Source organism: Citrus sinensis, chromosome 2 (genome assembly GCF_022201045.2).
Source record: "Citrus sinensis cultivar Valencia sweet orange chromosome 2, DVS_A1.0, whole genome shotgun sequence".
Lineage (NCBI taxonomy): Eukaryota > Viridiplantae > Streptophyta > Magnoliopsida > Sapindales > Rutaceae > Citrus > Citrus sinensis.
Window position 1 is genome coordinate 12,012,480 of NC_068557.1, and position 24,074 is coordinate 12,036,553.

Sequence of the window (24,074 nt, forward strand, 5' to 3'; positions counted from 1 at the left end):
TGTTCTCCAAAAGACTCTTCAAATATAAATGAGTTAATATTATTTTAATTAAATAACTATTTTTTTAAAAGAAAAGTCAATAGTAATTAAAACACATTTCTCTTTTTTTCAACAAAAAGTAATAAAATATAAATTGAAGAGGGAGAAAGTAACTCTTCAAATTTGAAGAGAGATGATCATTTCTTATTTGAAGAATCTTAATTGGAGTGTCTTTTGGAGCCTTAAATGTTGATGTAGCTCTCTTCAAATAAGTAATAAAATCTTATTTGAAAAGTCTTTTGGTGATACTCTAAGAACAAGTGCTTATGAGTGCTTATGATTAATTATTTTCCAAGAAGTGGGAACAAGATAACTTTTTTTTAACAAATTTCAAATAAAAGCTAGATCAAGTAGAATTAGTCAAGAAAATCAAGAGATGGGTATATATATGCTTTAATAGCTAAACATCAATGATAACAAATAAAAGCAACGACGCATTGTCAAACAGAAAAGGTAAAGCAATTAGTGCTCACGATGGGGAATGCGAATTCCAAGGAAATTTTATAAAGCTAGCACAAATGAACTTATTAACGACAACATTTGGTGATGAGGCAAAAGATCAAGTGAGACTTGTAAAGGGCGTTAAAAAAGAAATGAAAGTGCTGCAAGGCAATTCTGAAGCCATTCAAGCTGTGGTTGATGCACAGCAAAGGCAAGTGAAGGAGGGAGGTGCTAGACTCTGCCCGATCAGCTTAAGAGGCATCCTACGACATGGAGGGTGTGTTGGATGAGTGATCAATGGATCACTACAACGCTCAAATTGCAATCAAGGCTTCTAGGAAGCCGGTATGTTCCTTCTTTTTCTCCCTTGTTTTGGTTTCAAACAAGTGCTTCTACGTCATGACATTGCTAAGACGATGAAAGAAATCAACGAAACTTTTTAGAAGGTATTTCCTTAAAAAAAGAAAAAAGAGAGAGGATATGGTTGTTTGTATCGGACCCTTATTGTGAATTTAGGATTGCAAAAGTAATTTTTGAAGCTTTAAAGGGTTACACCCCAAATTTAGGGGAACTAAATTCACTTAAAGAACGCATATATACATCTACTGCAAGAAAAAAAAAATCTATTGTCTTAGATGATTTGAGAACAGAAGATTACAATAAATGAGAGTCATTCCGACGTCGTCTAATAATTGGACAACGTGGAAGTAAAATTTTAGTTATTACTTGTAAGGAGACAATTGCCAAAATGATGGAATCAACTGATATTATCTCCATTAAGGAACTATCTGAACACGAATATTGGTCATTATTCAAACAAATAGCTTTTTTCAATAGACCTCATTTGGAGTATATAGAAAAAAATTTGGCAAGTGTAAAGGCTCCGCTTGCTACCAAAACTATCGGGAGTCTCTTGGTGTTTAAAAGAACCTCAAAAGGGCGGCAAATTATTTTAGATGGTGAGATGTGGCAATTAGAAGAGTTTGAAAGAGGTGTTTTAGCTCCAGTTTTATTGAGTTATAATGATTTGCCACCCGCAATAAAACAATGTTTCTCGTATTGTGATGTCTTTCCAAAAGACTACAATATAGAGGAAGATGAATTAATTAAATTGTTGTTGGCTTTAGTTGGCGATGATGGTTTGGCTACGAGATTGATTCATGAAATTCCAAAGGAGATAGAAATTCAATAAATTTGAGATTCCTTAAATTGGTTTGGCTTTTTTTAAAAAAAAATTTAAATTATGCCTTTAATTAGAACCAACTAAACACAGAAGAATTACCTGAAACGTGCTGTGAGTGATTTAATTTGCAAAATTTTGAGATGGAAAATTGTTCTGTTTTGGGAAGATATTACCTCAAGGATTTGGAAAGTTAGTGAATCTAAGGCATCTAAGTTAGTTTATAGTGAGTATTTCCACGGGCTACAGTTTAGTGAATCTTGGTTCATTAGCGATAGAATACTGTTACGAAGAATTTTTATCATTATTCCGAATCTCTAAGCTAGTCAATGTTGTTCAAACATCTTTAAAAACGATCACACTCTTCCCATATATCAAAGTAGTCACAAAATGGCTATATTCATCTGGTAGTGAGTGTAACAGAATCATAGCATTGACTTCATCCTTAATATCTTCATCGAGATTCTTCAAATCAGCAAGTAACTTTTCAAATCTTGAAACATGAGCGTGCATTAACACCTCAGGCTTCATTCGAAAACCATATATTTGGCTCATTGCATGAAGGCGATTTTCAGGACTTTTCACCAAGTACTTCTCCTCCAATGTACACCACAAAGTCACCGCACACTCCTCATCTTTCACCAAGTATTTCACCTCCTTGGTCAAACAAGATCTGATCTAACCACAGGCTTTTTCATTCATACAATCCCAATTTTCTTCATCATACAAGTGTCTTTTATTTTTCAGAACAACATCGAGATCGATTTGAATAAGGGCATCCATAACTTCGCGCCTCCACATGCCGAAGTTGATTTTCCCATCAAACTTTTCAACATCGATCTTCTGGCCTCCTATAACATATGCTGAATAGCGATTTGACAAATCTCGCCTCCCACCTGAAGTGTCTCCTGAAATAGTCTCGATAGATCTCTCTCCAATTCTGGAAGTTTCACCTTCTACCATTTTTTCAATGAACTATTTCCACTTGAAAAACAGTCTCTATGATGTTAATTTCGGGTGAATAAATGCACCAAGAAAGTTCCCAGGAAACTGGACGGGAACTCGGTCCCAATTAAAAACCAAAATCCTTAGACTCTTATTGCCTTTGTTGACAAAACTTTCCTAGACATGCAAAAATACACATTACTTACAATAGACTGTCTCCCAAGTACAAATGGTCGTCTCCACCGTATTCGTGAACAGTACCGTATGTGAAGAGTACCGTATACGGGAATAGTACCGTATACGTGAACAGTGCCATATCCCCCCAAGTATGAACCGTCGGCTCTGATACCACTTGTGCGCGGAATGCGGAATCAAACGCACCAAATAATTATAGAAAAATAAAGGACACAAGAATTACGTGGTTCGGTAATTAAACCTACATCCACGGAGGCAAGAAAGAATAATTGTTTATTTAACAATTAATAGAGTACAAATATTTGAGTAACTAATCTCACTTCCCAGAAACCCAAATATACCCAGTACTCTCACACTCTGCAGAAAAGATAAATTCCCCAGACACACTTCTCTCACTTCTCTCAAAAGCTTAGAAACTTATAAGCTTAATAAATTTGGGATGATTTCAAATGAATGAAATCCTTAGCTATTTATAGGAGAAATGAATTACTATGCTAAGAATAAAATAATTAAAAATATAATTTTTAATTATTATTATTTTTCAAATCCATCCCCCATTCTTTCTTTTTGGCTTTACAAAATCAACAATTTGTTGACTTCAACAAATTTACACCAATAATTTGTTGACTTCAACAATATAAATATTGGATTTAGTAAGCCATTATTTTGGTTCATATACCCAAGCATCAGCAATTAGTTTGGATCTTGGAACAAAGAAGAGATTTATGCTTCGTTCAGGAGCATTCTCCCTGTGGTAATTTTGTCAAATTGAACTAGGTTAATTTATTAAGTATTGGTAATATAAAATATGGATCAAATTCTAAAACATGGTTCTATTGTTTGGAAGCAGTAGTTACTAATTTAAGCTTTCATTAAGCCACAACTCTTAAACACTTGAACTGTGTCCAAGGGATTTGATGTATTGATGAGAAACCTTGTGACTCTTACTATTTTTAACAAAATTATTATCTTTTGAACTTTACCCATTAACTTTGGTTTCACGGCAACATCCGACTTTTATGGCTCCTTATTACAAGCCTTCATAGTACCCTGGGGTAAAATTAAAAAAACAATAAATTTATACTAAGTGAACATGAAATTTCATACATAACTGACAAAATACACCTATTAAGGAGAGAATATTAGGAGTCTTATCCCTAAAATTCATATTGTAAACAAAAATAACTATAAAAGAAAGGAGTATAAAATAAAAATATAATTCAAATACAAAACCATTACTCAAGTTGTACTTTTTGATGCTTCGAATTATAAAAATCATCAATTATAGAATTTGAGTCAATAAAATCAATAATTTATTTTTCAACATAGATAACTATACAATCGGGGGGGAAAACTCATTTTCCATCTTGCTAAAAAATAATATCTTGAGAAATTCCATTGTTGAAATTGCATACTCTATTGCGGTTGTGGAAACAGTAAAAGTCAACACTAGATGAATTAATCTGTCAATCAAAAAATGATGTTGTGACCTTTTTGCTTCAACTAATCATCAACATAGCTAAGAAAGGAAAGTAATGATTTGAAACCGAGGATGAGAAAGCACAACAATTTTATAATGTTCTAATTCTCTTCTCAAAGCAAGCACTTCATTTGGAATAAATTAATCATGAGGATAAAATTTGTTAGCAAGAGAGCAAATATCGTCCATATCAAATTATTTGCGCTCATCAATTGAAACCAAAGTCCAGTTCTAAGTAAGGAGTTCATAGTTTGATCAAAGAATCTACAATTTAACTCCATCAATTGAAAATTTACTATAGCGTTAAATTTATCAAGGTGACAATGATGTTCAACTGTAACATATTCTTTTTGTTAACAGGAGCGCCCTTCTGAATAACAAACACTTATATCAAGCATAATAACATCATATTTTTCACTTTTCGCGGAAGGATACCACACTTCTAATAAAATTAATTCATCTACTCTCTCAAAACTCTTACAAAAGTCTTTTTATACTTGAGACAATTCAAAGCATTCATGATGTCCAATGATTTTGTTTGTAATGATCGACAAATTATGTCAAAAATTCCAAGGAATTTATTCAACAAAAGCTAAATGAACACAAACTCAAAGGATTGATCAGCTCCTTGTATGGACATTTAGCTTCTCCACGCATATATTGACTAGATCCATTGTTAATCATCTTTCCTAAAACTTCAAAAGTTGCACCAAACTTCTCAATAAACGTATTAACTGAAATAAAATGTCAGGTCAAACAAGTATCTTTGGCCCTTTGTAAAGTTCTAACTTGATCAGCCGACACTACTCTTAAGCTATTCTAAAGCTATCAAATCTATAATTTCTTTTTCTTTGATAGATTTGAACTCAAAATAAAGTTTGAAAGAAGCACTAGCAATGTTAAAAATAGAACTCAACTTAGAAAAAAAAGAGTTGTACCTCATGCACTTCATTAGATATCGTAATTGATATGAGTTGTGGTCGATGAGCAAAATCAATGATTTTGTATGCCATGTTTAGTGAATGGATAGTTTTGTAGCTTAGGTTGAAATGGTCTCATAATTAAATACACAATCTGCACATCTTCATGTTTGTTAATAGAAAAAGTAATCATTAAAAAATATAATTGGGGATTACATTCTAAATAAAGGTCTCAATAGTAGATGAAGTATCAACTTTCTCAAATTCGACTCTTTGATACTTGGGTGGAGAACTTGAGGCATCAATGTTGTACATATAACTTCTCTCATTTGATGATTTACCATCATCTACTTTAGTAAAGAATGAAAGAAGAGTTTTCCTAGGCTTGGTTTTGTTGTTGTTGGACATTATAACCTGTTGATATGGAAAGTAATCACTTGCACCACTTCGAGGGGACAAGATCTCCAAGAGAAAAATCGGATCCTTTAAAGGTAGGATCGAAGATTATTAGGTACGAATTGAGGATTCGTTGAGGTGGCAAATTAGGAACTCTCGGCCAAGGCCATGAATTGGTCAAGGACACGAAGTCAACAGGGTGGGAACGTAGAGATAATCCCTATCAATAATAAAGAATCATAGAAACATGAGGAGAATGAACGAGTAAGTTGACTTCAAGACCACCATGCATTCAAAAATAGTTTGAAATGGTCCCATAATATTAAAACAAAATACAAACAACAAATAAAATTGCCTCTCTTAGAGTAATCCTCAAAGGCCTCTTGATAAACCCTTGTCCTATGCCATTGTTTGCTCATCCCAACCACCAAGTTCTCAATGCAACAACTATTAGAACCCCTCAATGACTCAAATACAGGCATGTCATCCTGATATGAACATTGACACAATTTTGATAAAGAAGCTGAAACAACACCACCTCTGGCATCGAAAGAACCTCAAAATTGGTAGATATGCAACATCCAACTATAAAAATATAAAAGGATAATGCAATGAAAATGAAAAAAGAGAAAAAAAAAACAAAGAAAATTACATTAAAAAAATGCTATGGACAGAGAATAAAATAACATTGCCAGAGAGAGAAGCTCCCTCTCTTTACTACTGGAGGGCGATGGCTACTTACTACAATCGATTAGAACTTGAAATTATATCCCCGCAATGACGACTGTAGAAAGTCAGTCAGATAAGCAAAACTGAAGACTTTAAGGTCAGTGAGAGCGGTGGTTTTATGTCTCAAAATTTTATTCTAAAATTACCATCGATATTTATTATTACATCTTAAATTTTATTCCAATGATATGTAATTCATTCATTAATTAATAAAATAATATAAATAATTCACTTAAAATTTATAAAATATCACTAACCAGTTAATTAATGGCATTTCACATGCCATATTATTTAAAATAAGATTTTAATACCCCATCATTTCCCTGATTTAGAGATGGTCAATGGGTCGGGCTGACAAAGTAAGGCCCATGCGTGCTCATGCCCGTGCCGTGCCCACTATGTGTTTCGTGTCGTGCCGTGCCTAATTTTTTTTTTACTAAGGCCTGGCCCGAATACATGTCGTGTCCACTCGTGTCGTGCCTAAGAAAAAAAAACCCGATAAGTTTTTTTTATAAAAAAAAAAATTAAGAGCACATGCCAAGCTATTGGTCTTCTTTTTTTCTAGTTTATGTACTTTTTTTAGGTTTATCCCTTTATTCAAATTTAATAGAATCAAAAATTTAAAATTCAAATCCACATTCAATGATAATAAAATAATAATAGTAAGAGAACGTAATATTACTTACTAAGTTTGACCTTATAGTATTAGAATTTTTTTAATACTTAACAACAATAATATTAATAAATTTTTCTTAAGGGTTAACTTAATTGTTAACTTGGATTTTTTTTTTGATACATAACTTGGACTTACATAGAGTCATAGATCATAATTCACAATAATATTAATGCATATTTATAAAATTGTAATATTTATAATTTTATTCCTTAAAATCATGACATAAAATATTTATTTAATAAATTATAAATATAAATCAATTATAGTTTTTTAACTAAGAATTAAATAAATTTAAAAAATTTAATTTCAAGCTATTTATAAAATTATAAAATTTTAAATTTACCTTCATTAAACATAAAACGTGTTTATTACGGACCTTTTTTATCGTGCTATGCTTAACTCATCTCTAATTGTGCCTTACTTTTAAGGCCGGCGTGCCTAAAATTCTAAATCTGACTCAGTGCAGCCCACATATATATCATATCGTGCCACGTGCCCTGTCGAAATATATTCGTATCGTGCCGATTACTGTTGCACCCATTGCCATCTCTACTCTTATTAGCTAACACTGTTCAACAACTTTAAGCAGCCGACGCATAACACGTGTCAGTAAAGTGCGGTATCTTAGCTGTTTAATGGCTTAGAATCTCGATTCATCATCAATTTGTGCTGAATTTATATATCTTAATTATCTATACGGAAAAAAAAAATTCATATATTAACTAACTATTTTGTTTGGCACGGCTCACGTGCTCCGGGATCTCGTTTTGATCAATCCCCAATCGCAAAGAGAGTACTACGTTCACTACACTGCACGCGCATCAACACGGTAGTAAGAGTCATTTCAAATCCACGCGCTCAAAGAAAATCTGTCACTGGACAAAGACAGTCGCAATTAGGCGATAACACCGAAACAATTGACGGGGGAGCTGGCGTTAAGGACGCGTCGAGCATAAAAAGGGACGCGTGGCGCATTTTAAGTAGTTGTTATGATCACTTCTTTTAGCTGTCGGTCTAAAAGAGCGATTCCATAGGTTTAAATTTAATTCAGAGAGAGACGGCGATGGCTGACAACACTGACAGATGTTAAGAATTAATCGTCAGCTAATCCACTCAAAACCTTTATTACTTTCTCACGCCATTAACTGTGGCGTGCATTAAACTTTCTATGATCTATAATCCTGTCTTTTACTGAGGTGGAAAATCAATTTAATATTTTGATGGTATTCATTAATTATAGTATAATAATATCGGCACCTTATAAAAATCTGATTAAATCACGTCTCGTATGCTCATCTATTAAAAAAAAAAAGGATAATATTTATAGATAAATAACAAAAAATGCAAGTAAAATGTTTTGCTTAATTATGTAATAAGTGATTTTAATTAAAGAATCAAGGTTTAATTTATATCCTAAAAGAATAAATTTCTGCATTGGGAGGGTTTTAATAGGCAATCCATGAATACAATATGCAACTTCAAAGAAAAGCTCTAGCAAATCTAAAAGTCATTTCAAAACATTTCTTGACATATAGCTGATAATTAATAATTAATATTATACATTCACAAACACGCAAATATATATATTTTAAGGGGATGTTTATAAATAAAATAAAATAAATGCAAGCATAGGATAGGAGCGTGGTGTTTAATGTTTGCGCGTTTGAGAGAGAGCGTGTGTACATGTATATAAAAATCACGCAAAAAGTCAAGGGAGGCAATAACGACACCGTTAGGCAAATGCCGGCACGGATGAAAGAGTACCTCAAGCCCGCCGCTTGTCTCGATAATCCCGCGTGCCACGTATCACAAGACAAACAACGTTATCATATTGTCCCCTCTCTCTCACTCGCTTGGGCGGCGCCTCAGTCAAATCCCGCATTGACCGCGCACTCCCCCACAACCACAACCACATTGCCCCTTTCTTTTTCCCCAACTTCCTTTATAAAATCCCACAATTTGCCCCCCCTTTCCTCTCCAAAACAAAAACAGCACACACTTTCAAAGGGAAAAACAGAAAGAAAAAAAAAAACAATGGCACCAAAAGAGAGAACAATTAGTGGCAACAGGAAAAACATTGACAACAGGAGCAACAATAAGAAAGAGGTGCATTACAGAGGAGTTAGAAAGAGGCCTTGGGGCCGATACGCTGCCGAGATAAGAGACCCCGGGAAGAAGAGCCGCGTGTGGCTTGGCACCTTCGATACCGCTGAGGAAGCCGCCAGGGCTTACGACGCCGCGGCGCGTGAGTTTCGCGGCTCGAAGGCCAAAACGAACTTCCCTTTACCCAGCGAAATCGTGGCCATCAACAAGAATAGCAACAACCAGCAGAGCCCGAGCCAGAGCAGTACCGTGGAGTCCTCGTCCAGCCCTCCGCCGATGGAGCCCAACGTAGAGCGTGAGGTCACGCGCCACGTGGGTTGTTTTGGCAGTGGAAACGGACTGGTGGGTCGGTTTCCGTTTGTGTATCAGCAGCCGGGAGTGGTGGCGTTGGGAGGTGGGTGCGTGACCGGGGCGGCTCCTCCTGTTTTGTTTCTTAACGGGTTTGGGGGATCGAACTTGATGGGTTCGGTTTATCCGGTCCGGTTCGATTCCGCTGGAATTGGGTTTAACGGTGCGGTACGGAATGAGACTGAAACTGAATCATCATCGGTTGCAGCCGTTGATTGTAAACCGAGAAGGGTTCTTAACCTCGATCTTAATCTGGCCCCACCAGTGGTTGACGCATGAGTAGTTAATAACCGTTGATTTTTAACATTTATGATGGAAATGAATTAATAGGTTTTTTTTCTTTTAAATATATTTTTTAAAAGCTAAATTTCTTGGAGCGGGATGGACGGATAGTGATGAGCCGGTTAATACGGTTTGTCCGACGATGTAAATAAGTTTAAGGTTGCTTTTTTTTGCAGCTAAGAGAATTTATAAACTTATGTCTCTGGTTGTTTTTGTTGTACCCAACCGTCCAAGTTCACTAATGCAATGATTTGTTTCCATTAATAGCATTGTTCTTATTTTAGGTTGGTTGTTACACTCATCCTTGATAAAAATTGTGTAAATCTAAGAGTACATGTACGATATTAGAAAAAAAAATAATAATAAATAATGACATTTTCAAGGAAGATTTTGAAGGTTGCTAAAACTCAAAAGAAGTAAATTCTTTTTTCCCTGATAAATTATGTGTATGTATATTTTACGTAAGATTCTTTTGTGCTTTCTACAACACTAACGATTTTTACTTTTTTTTGTTTTGGTGGGGGGGGTGTTGATGATTCATAAATTGAAAGGATGCATGGGCGAATCACTTACGAAAAGGATTATCTTTTGCAAAGCCATCGAAATTAATTTTAATCAATTGAGTTGTAAATTAAATTTCAGTTGTCTTAGATCTCAAAGGACATGTACTAACATGGCTGAGGTGATATTTCAGAAATTTCTTGCCACCCGTCCTCGCTTGAAAAATTAAAACACTTGATTCAATATATAAAAGGCTCTTTTAGTTGCTGAATATTTTTAAAAAGATAAAGATTATATTTTTTTAAAAAAAATAAAGAATAGATTATCTATTCTTATAATTTTTGCAAGATATGATAGGTAATCAAAATTAAGGTTCCCGAAATTGAACGCTGCCACGTGTAGCCACAAAAAAAAAAGCGAAAGAAAAAGAAATTGATTGTATTAAGTCCAATTTTTTGAGCTTACTTGTCTTGTCAAAACAAAAATGAAAAGCGAGTAGAATTTCATCTATTATAAAATATTAAGTGTTGGTGCCAAACAGAAACTCCATGACGGCAAAATCAGATCTTGTTAAAGCAGGAGAGCAAATCACGAGAGTCGCTCTCCCCAGTGGAGGTGGGACCCCCCCCAGTCCGTGTTGACGGGTTTTATGTCTGTGAATGCGGAGGCCGGCACGTGTAATTTGGCCGTCCAACTTTTGGAAATAAATAAATTAAATAAAAACAATCACCGAGTAATTTACTAGGTAACGTCGTAACGAGCAGGAAGCATAGCGGAGCGTGAAAGGAAACATAGGTTGGTGAGTGGATCCCACTTTCCCCTGTTTTCCTCCTTTCTAATTTTTAAAGCGAAGCCGTCCCTGCCGCTTTCGGTGGGGTCCGCTTTCTGCGGCCGGCGATTTTATGGAAAGGATCTTATTTTCTCTCTCTTTAATTTTTTTTTAAAAAAAATAAAAAATTTAGTCGCATACTTGCGCGTACATATTGAAAGAGATATCATTTACATGCACGCATGGTTTAATAATAAAATAAAAAGGGCAATTTCAATCAGGGAGGACACGGCTCGGCGAGACGTGGCTCACGCGTTTTGTAACAGTTTGATGATTGTGATTTGTTAATGGAGCGACCATATATCCTAATGTGACTCGGGGATTGTCCTTCCTTTTTAACAACTTCAATCTGTAGTTAAATCATAGTAGGGATGGTAAAAATCACTACGGAAACAGATATTTTTGAGAATTTTTTTTATTTAAAAAGAATATGAGAATAATTTCATACCTAATTTCTTATTCGGAGAAGGAACGGAAAAATTATTTTATCTAATTTTATATTCGGGGAGAGAACATGGATGAGGTGGAATCTCCATCCCCTACTCATTTTTTCATTTTAATTTTTAATTTATTTTTTATTTTTTAAAATTACTAGTAAATAAATAATAAAATTTGAATTATAAAATTATAAGTATTGGTAAAAATAAAAAAATATCAAAATATTTATATTATTAAAATTTTAAGCCTAATTAACTAATTAAAGTCTTAAATTTTTATTTAGGACATTAAAAAGACTGGACAAATTCTATTAGCCCAAAACTTTTGTTTTAATTTTAATATTCATTAAATATTTTAAACTTAAACCTATTTTTTATTTATCTTAAATTTATTTTTTATTTATTTTTAGATGTTATAATTGCCCACAGTAAATCACAATTTTAATATCTAATCTAATCTAATATTTGCTCTTGATTTGCTTCGACTTAACTATTGTGCTGTAAAGAAAATAATCCACATTTATAAAGTGCCCACGCCACCATTGAAAAGTTAATTTTGAATCTAAATTTGATTTTATTTGTAACAATTTTGTATTAGGCTATTAATTTGTTCGTGATAGTTTGTATTCCTTGCATGCTGCGTTACTTACTAATTTAATGTATGTGACTTTTGTAATGGATATTAATATAAGATATATTTCGAACTTTACTTTTATTTAAATTTTATTTTAATATGATTAATTCAAAATTGAAAAAAAAAAGTATTAGTTATTCGGGGATCATGGACCCTCAGGGATCCCCTGTTATTATTCGGGGAGGGGATGATGATTCTCTTAAATAATTTTAACGAGGAAGGGGAAGAGACGAGGACATACGCAAAATATCAAGGATGGGTACGGGGAGATTGGTCTCCTCCCCTCCCCTCCCCATTGCCATCCCTATTCAAGAGGATGGACTTGACTAGCTTACAAAATCTGTAAGCTACAGACTGCAGCATCAGCCGTTGGATGTGGTTGGATGTGGAGTGAGAAACTAAACAATAGAAGATCGGATGGTGGGATGACGGGTGATGTTTGTTACAGAATATGTACCATAGATAGGTCCCAAGAGGATATATATAATAATGAATAGTGATTCAAAGTTGGGCGACGGGTCACGTGATAGGCATTGATTGGGAGACCTGTGTAGTGAGATCTACAACTCTCCTAATCAGCCTTGTCACGTGGATCGTCGTCGCTTGTCTTATCAAGGACCTGTAATAATATAAATCGGGAATTAATAAACAATCAAATGGCATAATAGTGTTTCAATTTTTACTTCATTTAAAATGATAAATTCTTATTAACTGTAATCTGAAGTTTATCTTGTTATAAAAAATATTACAAAAATTTTTCACACTCAATACATGAAAATATGTATTAACCATCCACTAAAAATAGAATTATACTTATAAAATGATAAAATAAAACCAAACACAAATTATAGCAGTGGTTAATTTGTAAGAGAACTTTTGTCTTTTTGAGTGGATGGATGACAATTTTCCATAAAAAATTTAAAGGTTTAGACAAAACCAAATCAATTTTTTTAGGTCATACCTCTTTTAAAATTAAAACTCAGATGATTAGTCAAGTAAAGTTATTTGAAAAACTCAGGGTATAATAATGCATAAATCATCCTATATGTGTTTAAACCAGTATTTTTACCAAACTCGATGTGATGACATAAACCAATGGACTCTCTAGCCCAAAAACTCACATCCAATAACATGTGATAATCTAAACGAGATCAACCAATACAAGTCACAATTCTTATCAAACGCAAATCCCATAGGAAATATGTTTTCCCAACTTAAGTATACTTCTGATTGTTTCTCTTATATAAAGAGGTCGCCACTTAAAGGTAAGAGGTGGAAATATATATTGAAGGAGGGAGTACAATATCCTCCAAGCCTTTCTTTTATTCTTTTTTCTCTGTTTTATTATTTTTTTTCCGTGCCACTCTCGAGACTCTAGCCTAAACATTGGAGAGTCTACGTCAATAACACTCCCAACAATCCCTAATGGGTGATAAGCCACAATGTTCAAAACATGTTCCTGTAAAAAATCCAAGGTACATATAGGAAGGTCATAGAAAGATGGATGTGCTGTTAGAGGATCTTAGTCCAAGTTGTTGGCCAACATTCACATGTTTGCAAAGAAATAGGTCATGTCATTTACCTATTTATTGCATTAGAAGAAGTTATTTTCTTTATTTGTAGCGATTTTGATCTTGAGTTTAGGAGTACTGGTAAACTTGGTGTATTTAAGTTTCATCCTATTCAATAAAAAAGATCGGCAAGTATTTATCAAAATTCAATGGTTTGTTCTTGCCCTAAGAGAATTCTATGTACTTGGCAATTTTAGTCAAGCTTTGATTGGGACATATTATTGGTATCAATCCTAGGACTACAACGACAACCAATAAAGAACAAATTGAAAACTTAGAGAATGTGACAAGAGGGCTTCAAGATAGCATGAGCAGAATGCAAATAAGTGTAGCTAACAAATTGTGTCATATTGAAGAAACCATCAACAAGTTATCTGAAGTGCTGCTCACCACTAAAGCAGGATCCAGCGAAACAATTAACAATAATGACCAATTTAATAGCAAAAAGAAAGATCATCATGAATGCATGGAATGTAGTCGATAGGTGTTTTTATCCAAGGCAATTAAGCTTGAGTTCGCAAAGTATCTAAGTGATGAGCTAACAGAATGATTTAATCGATTCAATCAATTCTTTGAATATCAAGGCACCAAGAACATACAAAAAGTACCTTTGGCTTCATTCTACTTAGAAGAAGTGGCTAATCAATGGTCTTAATGGCTATACCAAGCTTACAAAGAAAAAAGGAAAAATTGTGACATAGGATGTTTTCGAGGAAGAGCTTTGGGCATGATTTGGACCTACCCAAGTGTGAATACTTTGATGAATCATTATCAAGGATAAAGCAGGTTGGCTCACTATAGGAATACCAAAAGGAATTTAAAAAACTAGGTAACTGTTTGCAAGAATAGACCCAAAAGGCACTGGGTGGGGACTTTTATTAGAGGGCTCAAACCAAAAATTACTGACAGCATATGGATGTTCGAATTTTAGACTTTAAAGGAGGTTATCACATTGAAGTCAAAATTAATGTTAACATAATTGTTGAATGAAGAAGAGTTAAATTTAGAGTATTTAGTTGCCATTGTAGTATTTGAAATAGTTCAAGGCTGCTGGTGTTGAGTGATATTATCAAAACTGAACTGTTTAACTTATATTACTTGGAATTTGATATTTGAATACCCAACAACATGTTTATATAATTAAAAAAAATAGCTTTTTTTAATATAAACGACAACTTTTTAAGGATAATTTCTCTTATGTAATTTCTTTCTTTTGAAATGACAAAATCATCTTTTATACCACAAGTTAAGTATTTAATTATTTTTAACATTTTCGTGGCAAAGTGATAATAACTTAAATATTAGGTGGTAAATGTAGTTTTTAGGAAATCTTAGTACTGAATTGATATGTCAGAAACGTTTAGTGGACAAATGATAAATTTCTCTTTTTTGTAATTTCTTTCTTTTTAAATGACAAAATCATCTTTTATGCTCTAAGGGAAAAATCGATTTTTAATTCATATTTGTTAGATATTAACTTATTTTTAATGGAATGGTGGTAAAGTGCTAACAATATAAACGTTTGATGTAAAATGTAGTTTCACCTAACTATAATACTGACTTGATGTGTCAGAAAATCTTTAGTGGAAAAATGATAATATTCCTTTTTTTATTATTATTATAGTAGTAGATGACTTATGCTTAATTGATACAACCAGTTTTTGAAAGAAGAAATTGGCTGCACTCTTTATACATTGATCTCATACTATTCAAGTAGTTATTTGTTTACTAAAGTTTATACAATATGTGATGAAATATAATTAGAAAAATTCCTTAAGATGTGGAATGTATATACTTGATTTTCTCACAAATAGGAAAATTTTTCACCGAGTAGCTTATGATAACGATGTCTAACTTACATTGCCTAACTTAGAATGGATAAGTGTGCTTTTACAAATTTATGCAGTACACTTGAAACATATGGAGCATCTAATACATGAACAAATTGTTGTGTTTTTATACATAATATCATATCATGTGATAAATAGAGCAATTGGATTTCAATTTATAAGGTCGAAAGGCTCACTTAGCAAGTACTTTAACATTGTATTGCATTATGTCATACAGTTGCATGAAGAGTAATTGAAAAAGCATGAGCTAGTTCTAAGAAACTCCACTGATGAGAAATAGAAACGGTTTAAAGTATAATACCCTAGTCATAATTACTATACCTATGTGACATATTATATCAATAACTTTTTTTCTTATGTATTGAGAATTGTTTAGGAGCACTAGATGGGACTTATATTAGAGTAAGGGTGTCTATAGCATATAAACCTCGGTATCGAAATTGAAAGCAGGAGATTACAACTAATGTTTAGGAGTATATTCCTAAGACATGCAATTTATTTATATTTTAATTGCTTGGGAAGGGTCAACTGCTAATGGTAGAGTACTTCGTTAGGCTTTACATAAAATAAATGGTTTAAATGTCCTAAATGATAAGTCAATTACTAGAAATAAGTATGTTGTTTTATATGTTACTTTGATGAGTTGAAATCTTAATATTTCTCGAAATCCTAATATTTCTCAATCATATAGGTCATTATTATTTTGGGAATGTTGGGTATGCTAATACTAAAGGATTTCATGCTCTTTATCTTGGACAATGATATCATTTTAATGACTAGAAAAAAAAACTATCGACTAATCCACAAGAGTTTTTCAGCATGAAGCATTCATCTGCTAGGAGCATCATTGAAAGATGCTTCAGTGTGCTTAAACGTCAATGAGCAATTCTTGGAAGTCCTTCATTTTATCTTATTAAGACTTAGGCTCCGTTTGGGATTGCTTTTGGGAGGGTTAAAAGTGATTTTAAAAATATAAAAGCTAATTTTGGTGTTTGGTAAAAAAAAATCAAAATCACTTTTGCTAGAATCAGCTCCTCCTACAGTTGATTTTGAAAAGTAGAGAAGGAGTAACTTTTAGATTCTGATTTTGAGAATTAATTTTATCCTTTAATATAATTCCATAAATATCTTTACAATTATTACTTAAACCCGAAATTATCCTTATTTAAATTGGAAATAAAATCAATATTTTAATAATTTTTTATTATAATTAACGTACACCTTTCGTTTACCCTATTTCCTCATATTTTGTGTTCTATCAAACTTCTCTAGTGCAACAAAGCAAGATCCAGTACGTGTTCCATCACCATATTCAATAACAGTAAGTGATTCATCACCCTTTTCATGCATATTCAATGTAATTTTTATTATAATATTTGTTGTTTGTCTTATTTAGGTTTGTTTATATATAAACAATTCTATGCCTATGCAATTTTTATTATAATATTGTACGTGTACATTTTTATATGTATAAGTAAATTTCATCCTACATTATGTACATTTTAGTTATTTATTTTCTTACAGCAGTTTAATAATAAGATTTACCAAACACCCATAACTACTTTCAAAATTCACAGTACTTTTGAAAATAAAATTTACCAAATACTTAACTGATTCTCTTCACAGTTAATTATTTTTACAGCACAGCTAACAGTAATTATTTTAAAAGCTGCAGCATTACCAAACTGACCCTTAGAATATGGTTTAGCATGTTGCTAGCTATACAATTGTATTCAAAGGGAGGTGCCATGCGATCTTTCTGAGGAAACAAATGATGATGTAATTAGGGTTGAATCATTCAGTAGCTCAATATCTAATTAAGAACTTCAAAAGAGTGGAATGCATGGAGGCAAAATTTAGCCTAAAAGATGTATAATCAACAGAGAGCAAGTAGATAGATTACTTGAATTTTTTAGAAAACGTTGTCATTTCGTTCTCTGGATTATGGTATATGTTAATACTTTTGAAACAAATTGACATTGTTATGTATCGATATATGTTGAGACTTCCGAAAAACATTAGCATTGTTATTATTTTTGATATCTTTCTTAATAATGATTTATTTTATTTTATTATTGTTGATTGTTTGTATGTTTTGTTATTATTTTTGTACTGCTTGTTGTTTGTGGTAACTTTTGTAGTTATAATAATAGTAGTCTGAATGATAGAGACCTATAATCTTTTTATTGCCATGTTCTTGAGGTGAATGTTAAGAAGACACCAGTCAAAATAGAATTTAATGTTGTTTAATTTTGATGGCATAAAACTTGTTTATTAAGGGTAATATCTATAGAGTGTTGAGCAACTTGTTTATTATCAGCTTTAATGCATTCATCTATGCATGTAGACTTCTATTCTTGGTTTGAAACAGCTACATAAAACCAAACTCTCTTTGTTATTACGAACAATATTCTCTCTTTTAATTTGAAGTTTTGCGTGAGTGAACACAAGTTGATGATTATTGTTAATTCTGATAACTGTGCTCTGCATTTGGTTCATTGAGGATAAACTATATTTTGAATATACATTATAGTTCTTCAGCTTAGGTTTAATTGCTTTATTCTTCTTTATCGTATATTTAATAGTCTTTTGTTGCTATTTTGTCTTGGCTGAAGTCTTAGAGTTTTAATGCCTAGTTTTTATTTTGTTTTTAACAATTAAATGAAACCTCAACCTCCAAAATCAAGATTTTGAACCACGGATGAAGATACTAAGTTCATGGAATTGCTTATAGATTTGTAACATGATGAGAGATTTTATGTTAATAATAACTTTAGTAGTGGCTACTTGAAGGTTCTTAAAACTGCTTTAGAAATGAAATTGCCTAAAAATGGTATAAAAGCAAAGTTATACATTAAATCTCATATCAAGACTTTAAAGATGCAATCTCGAATTATACATGAGATGTTAATTGAATCAAATTGTAGGAGCTTTGGTTGGGATCCAGAAAAGAAAATTATAACCATAGAGAAGGCTATGTGGGATGCTTATATTCATTTTTTCTTTTGACACCTTGGTTCATTTTTTTAAGTTTAATAGAGCTTCAGTGGCATTCTTTGTTGCACATATTGAAATTCATATGTCTATCTATATTATATGTTTTGATATAATAAATAATTACAGCTAGCTTCAAGTTTTTTTTTTCCTAGAAACAACACTATAGTAGGTGTGTAGTGGATTTGTTATGTTGTGTTTTGGTTTGTAGTTGAATGCTTGGCAATAAGGCTATGAGTAGTGGATTTGTTATGTGAACAATATATGTATTTTATCTTGCTGCTAATATTGATTATATATTTACTTTAATATATATTTTAAAGTTAAGGTATTTAGCAAGTTTTTATTTTTGTTTCCACTTCTATATTAAGATTGATAAAAACATATAGTGATTTGAGGATTTGTTTATGATTTATTTATAGAGTAATAAAGAAGCAATAAATTTTAAAAATAAAGCATCCCCATATTATGAGGACTTGTATATGATCTATGGAAAAGACCATTTTATGGGGAAAAAAAATGCAGAGGCCCTGCAGATGTTGTAAAGGAAATTAAGAGGATAAGAGTAAACAAGGAAGCATAAGAAGAGAATTTGAATGTTGAGGATGAGAGGGATGATGCGGATGATAATGTGCTTTTCTCACATGCTTCACAAAAGTAACCAAAACTTTCAATTAGCTCATTAAAAAAAATGAGAAGAAATGAAGATTCATAAGAGCTTGGAGAGTCACTTGAAGACCTAACAATGCTAACCACTCTTATCATCTGGAAAATAAAAGAATCTTCTACTCATTTGAGTCAAGTTTTAGGACAAGAAACCAAAGATAAACAAATAGGGATAAATGATGAGTTGAAGAAGATTAACGACCTTACAATGGTACAACGATTTAGAATCACCACTTTAATTGCTCATGAAAATACTAAACTTAATGTTTTTGTAGTCTTGGTGATGAGAAAAAGGAAGCATTGGTTAAACTTTTTCTTAGTGGTGACATTTTAATCATTCCATAGCTTATTAATTTTGACTTATGAAATGTAATTCATTTTTATTTCATAATTTGATTTTACTACTTCATTTTAATGTGAAGATATTCTTATCTTGAGGCACTACAACTCTCACTATTAAGTAAATTTATCTTTCTTTTTTTAGTTATATAAATAAAACCATATTTTCTTGTTATGATTTTGCAATTTTATTTTTTGAGTTGTAAATGAAATAATTTTTCGATCATAATTTATCACCCATTGCGAGAAAAGAACTTTTGATAAGAGTATCATCAAGCACTTTTAATAAAAGTAATTTTGATAAGAACATAATCCAGCATTATAGCAATTAAATAACCATATTATTGATGACAAACATCATTGTAACCAGCTCATTGTTTTTTTAATTTTACTCAATAATAAATATTAAAAATTTAACTAAAAAATTGTTTAAGTAAAACAAATAATTATTTTCTTTGAAGAATTTCATGCCAAACCGAATAGAAAAAATTAAGGGTGTATTTGATAGTGCATTTGGGCAGCTGTTTTTGGTTTTGTAAGAAAAAAATAGAAAAACAAATGTTTGGTGGTTAAAAACTTATGAACTAAGAATCTATAAAATAAAACATTTCCGTTCTCCAACATTTGTAAAGAAAAGTGGAGAACGTCATGTCGGCATTCTCCACTTTTTGGAGAATATGAAAGAGAAAAATTGAGAAAAGCTAGTTGTCGGGGGTTGTCTCCATAGGCCCACACACCAGGTCTTCTTATACATATAAGAAAAAAAATAAAATGGTGATGTCACGTCATCTTTCATAATTTTAATTTTATATATATATATATAATTTTTTTATTTTACAAATTATTTTTCCTCTCTCCCTCACCGATGTTCAATTATTATTCTTAATAATTTTTTTTATCGATTTCTTTTGTATAAAAGATTTAAATGCACATTTTTTTATTCTTTTCCAAAAGAAAAATTAATAAGTTCTATAGTTGTTTTATTTGTGATATGTAATTAAATACACTTTTTTGCAAGTTCATTTTGCATTTTATTTTTATTAAATTTATAATAAAAATTCAAAAAATAAATTTTATTGCATAATAATAAGCAACAAATAAATTTTCTAAAAATCACCACCAAACACATTTTTACTTTTCTTATATTTTTAAATAAACAACCAAACATATTTTCACTGTTTTCATTTTTATATACGATTTTAAAACAACCAACTAAATAATTTTTTTCTTTTGAGAACATCAAATCAAAAATACTATTTTCTTTTATTAAAAAAGATGTAAAAAACAACAACATTCTACTTACTTAGTCTAGATACTTAATTAAAATATTTACTGATGTGTCACCGATTATTTAATATCATACGTATGGTATTCATTGATTTTAACTTATTATTTTTATAATCCACTTAATATATAACATATAAAATGCCATATTAATGAGTATCTCACTGGAGAATCTAGAGTAAGCAAATATAATATTACTCATTTGAAAAAACACCAACTAAAACATAATACTCTATATTTCCCTCTCTTCTCTTCTCCTTTCTTTTACCGTCCTCTCTTTTCTTCTCTTCTCTTTTCCCTCCCTTTTTGCAACCCAAACATGGCATAATAGAGCATCTTGCACTTGTGAATTTAATATAAAGATGTTTTTTATTTTTGAAATAATTTATGAGATCTGCAAAAAAAAAAAAAAAAAGAAGAAGGAATCAGGAAGTTTCGGAAAGGCAGTTAAACACCGAATTATGTAATTTATTAATAAATAGCAGAAAAACGAATGCATGTGTTACATGGAGAAGTGGTGGATGGACATTCATTATATATTCCTAAATAATTTTAAAAAAAAAATAAGGGAATAAATATTGAATAAGACCGCCATCATGCATTACTGTACTGTTTCTAATTTAGGAATTGATGCGTGAACAAGTATGAATGGCTGACGCGCACACCGTGCGCGTGGGGTATATAGAGTCAGCAGATGCTGTACTCGGTGATGAATATGACCAAATGCAACGATCACAGCACGTGAAGCGGCGGTGGGTATGGGTACGGCGCAGAGAAACCGCGAGGTATTTGTGACGTGCCAAAAGGTTAGACTATAGAGAGAGAGAGAGAGAGAGAGAGAGAGAGGGAAAAAAACCAAAAAAAAAAAGAGGGAAAAAAAGCTTCGCCGCCAGTATTTGCAGCTAGCTGTTAAGTCAAACATCACTTTTTGGTTTGTTGTGAAAGTGGGGTCCATCTTCTTTTTGCTCCCCACGTGTCAAGATGCTTCATAGTTGCCGTCAAGTGAGTTAATATTTTGGTGTGGGCGGCTACTGCCTCACCGCTTCTTCTGACATCGAGGTGCCTGCGATTTCGGGCACAACACGCGTCGTCTATTTTAAATTAAACTTTTTTATTTAAAAGAAAAAATCAAAATGATATTTAATGATCATTATTTATTTATCATCAAATTACTTAAAATTTATACAAAAATTTTAAATAAAAAATTAGATTAAAATAATCCCATCCTTTAACTGATTTTGTTTAAATAATAATTGTCACATCAATAATTATTCAATAATAAAAAGACTGTTGTGGGTTTTATTATTTTGCACGTTCATTTATTTGATATAAAATTGAATTCTCTTAACTTAATTTTTTTGTCTTAAAACTACAACTTAAAAGATTTCTATCCTTAACTTAATAGCGGTTGATTATTGTCAGTTTGGCTTATATTTGCCGCGCTCACGACCTTAATAACTATATTAGTGACCATCTCGGTTCAATATTCGGTTTTCCTTACATTTTTTTTTATTTATTTTTTAAATTCATTTTGGACCGAAAACTTACAGGTTTAAAACTTAAACCGAATCAAAAGGAATTATTTGAAATGAGTTCAATTTAGTTCAATAAATTTTTGTCCGTCCATCTATTGCATAAGGGTTAAGGTCTAAAAAGTCCTTACAAGGCAAACCATGCGAATTTAGATACAATATATCTAGCAGGATTCTTGCAAGATGAAAAATACCAAATTTAGTTCCTACTATTAGCAACCACAGTTAGTTAAGATGACTATCATTTACACCCAAATAAATAAATAAAATTATACTCTCTTTCTCTCCAAATAACCTAAGGTTCAATAACAGCGCATGTGACAAAAGGCTTAAGGCCGATCCACCGGGTCTTAAGGTCCGATCATGAACTTTGAGACCCATCCCGCCCAGCCTTATGAGACATTCGACATAACTAAGCTGCCTGGACGTAATCCAACCCGGCCCATTTTTTATTTAATAAAATCCATAATTTTTCCCCCCTCCAACCCAATCTCATTTCAAGAATTTATTTACAAAAGAAATTCACATTTTTTTTAAAAAAATTTCATTTATGCAATTAATGAATTTTAAAAAAAATAGTGAAGCTAAAATAATTTTGTTGGTAGTTTAGTATTTTTACCTTATGTTAAATTAGTCAAATTAAACTTATGTTAAAAACACCTTAGAATGCATTTGGAGTACCGTCTTAGATTTGGATTTGACTGTAATTTATTGTATTAGAGTGTGATAAATTTAATACAGTCATATGTTGTGAACTATATATACATTAGTATTTTATGTTATAATTTATATTAAATTAATATTCTTTTGATTTATTAATTAAAAATATAAAAACACTAATACCGACCACCCTCAAGAATTTACAGATATTATCCGTTGAAATCTTAATTGGTACCATTATAACTCTCGTCATAAGCTTTATGCAACAATAGTTACAATACTAATATCACTCACAATGGGGCTTCCTATTGTTGCAAATGGTTGTCGGCATGACTATTGTTATCGTCAATCACTATACAAAATTAAATAACTATAATTCAAAATTAATATGAGTGAAAAAAATTGACCTGCAAGTGGTCAGTGCATATCTGATTTGAACAGTGTGGGCTCGTCAGTTTAACCTGCACAAGGAGGTTTGGGTGCTTTTCAAATAAGACTGGTCTGCACTTCGAATACAATGCAGCCCGGTTTTGTATATGCCCAACATGGCCTTAGTGGTCCAAGATGGTTAGGACACCTAAATCATTAAAATAAAAATAAAAATAAAACAATTAATAAGAATTAATTAGTTAGTTTTTTCAAATTTCTTATTTGTTTGAAATTGTTAAAAATGATGTAATGTTTTTTGTAATTATTTTTTTGAAGGGGGACTTTATACAATTTGAGGGTTTCAAATATTACCAATCTTTTTATCACAAATAATAATCTACATTAATTAAAAAATAAAGACTATTTGTCATCTACATTGCAATACCCACGTACTTTAATCTGTGTGCTTGTATGTAGTTTTAATGATTTGATTTTGTTGTTTAAATGAAAACATTAATTTTTATTTTATTTCTTTTATGTTATTTTTAATTTTGAAATCAGAATTGATTTAAAGAAGTTTAGTAACTTCCCGTTATCTGATTTGTACTCAATTTCCCTCACTTTTGTAACCGTCGTTAACTTCTCTTTATATGGAACTTAAATCACTTTTTTTT

The 24,074-nt window shown here is 31.8% G+C and overlaps 1 protein-coding gene across 1 annotated transcript; it reads left to right on the forward strand.

The window, feature by feature from the left end:
- Positions 1-8,961: 8,961 nt before the first annotated feature.
- LOC102610536 (ethylene-responsive transcription factor 9) lies at positions 8,962-9,998 on the forward strand. Its single transcript, XM_025095405.2, has one exon. It carries the CDS (start codon positions 9,036-9,038, stop codon positions 9,729-9,731), a length of 696 nt encoding a protein of 231 aa, XP_024951173.1. The 5' UTR covers positions 8,962-9,035; the 3' UTR covers positions 9,732-9,998.
- The last annotated feature ends 14,076 nt before the right edge of the window (positions 9,999-24,074 follow it).

What these genes read in the sequence shown, in the direction of transcription:
- LOC102610536 (XM_025095405.2), top strand. Translation starts at nt 9,036, where the DNA reads ATGGCACCAAAAGAGAGAACAATTAGTGGCAACAGGAAAAACATTGAC.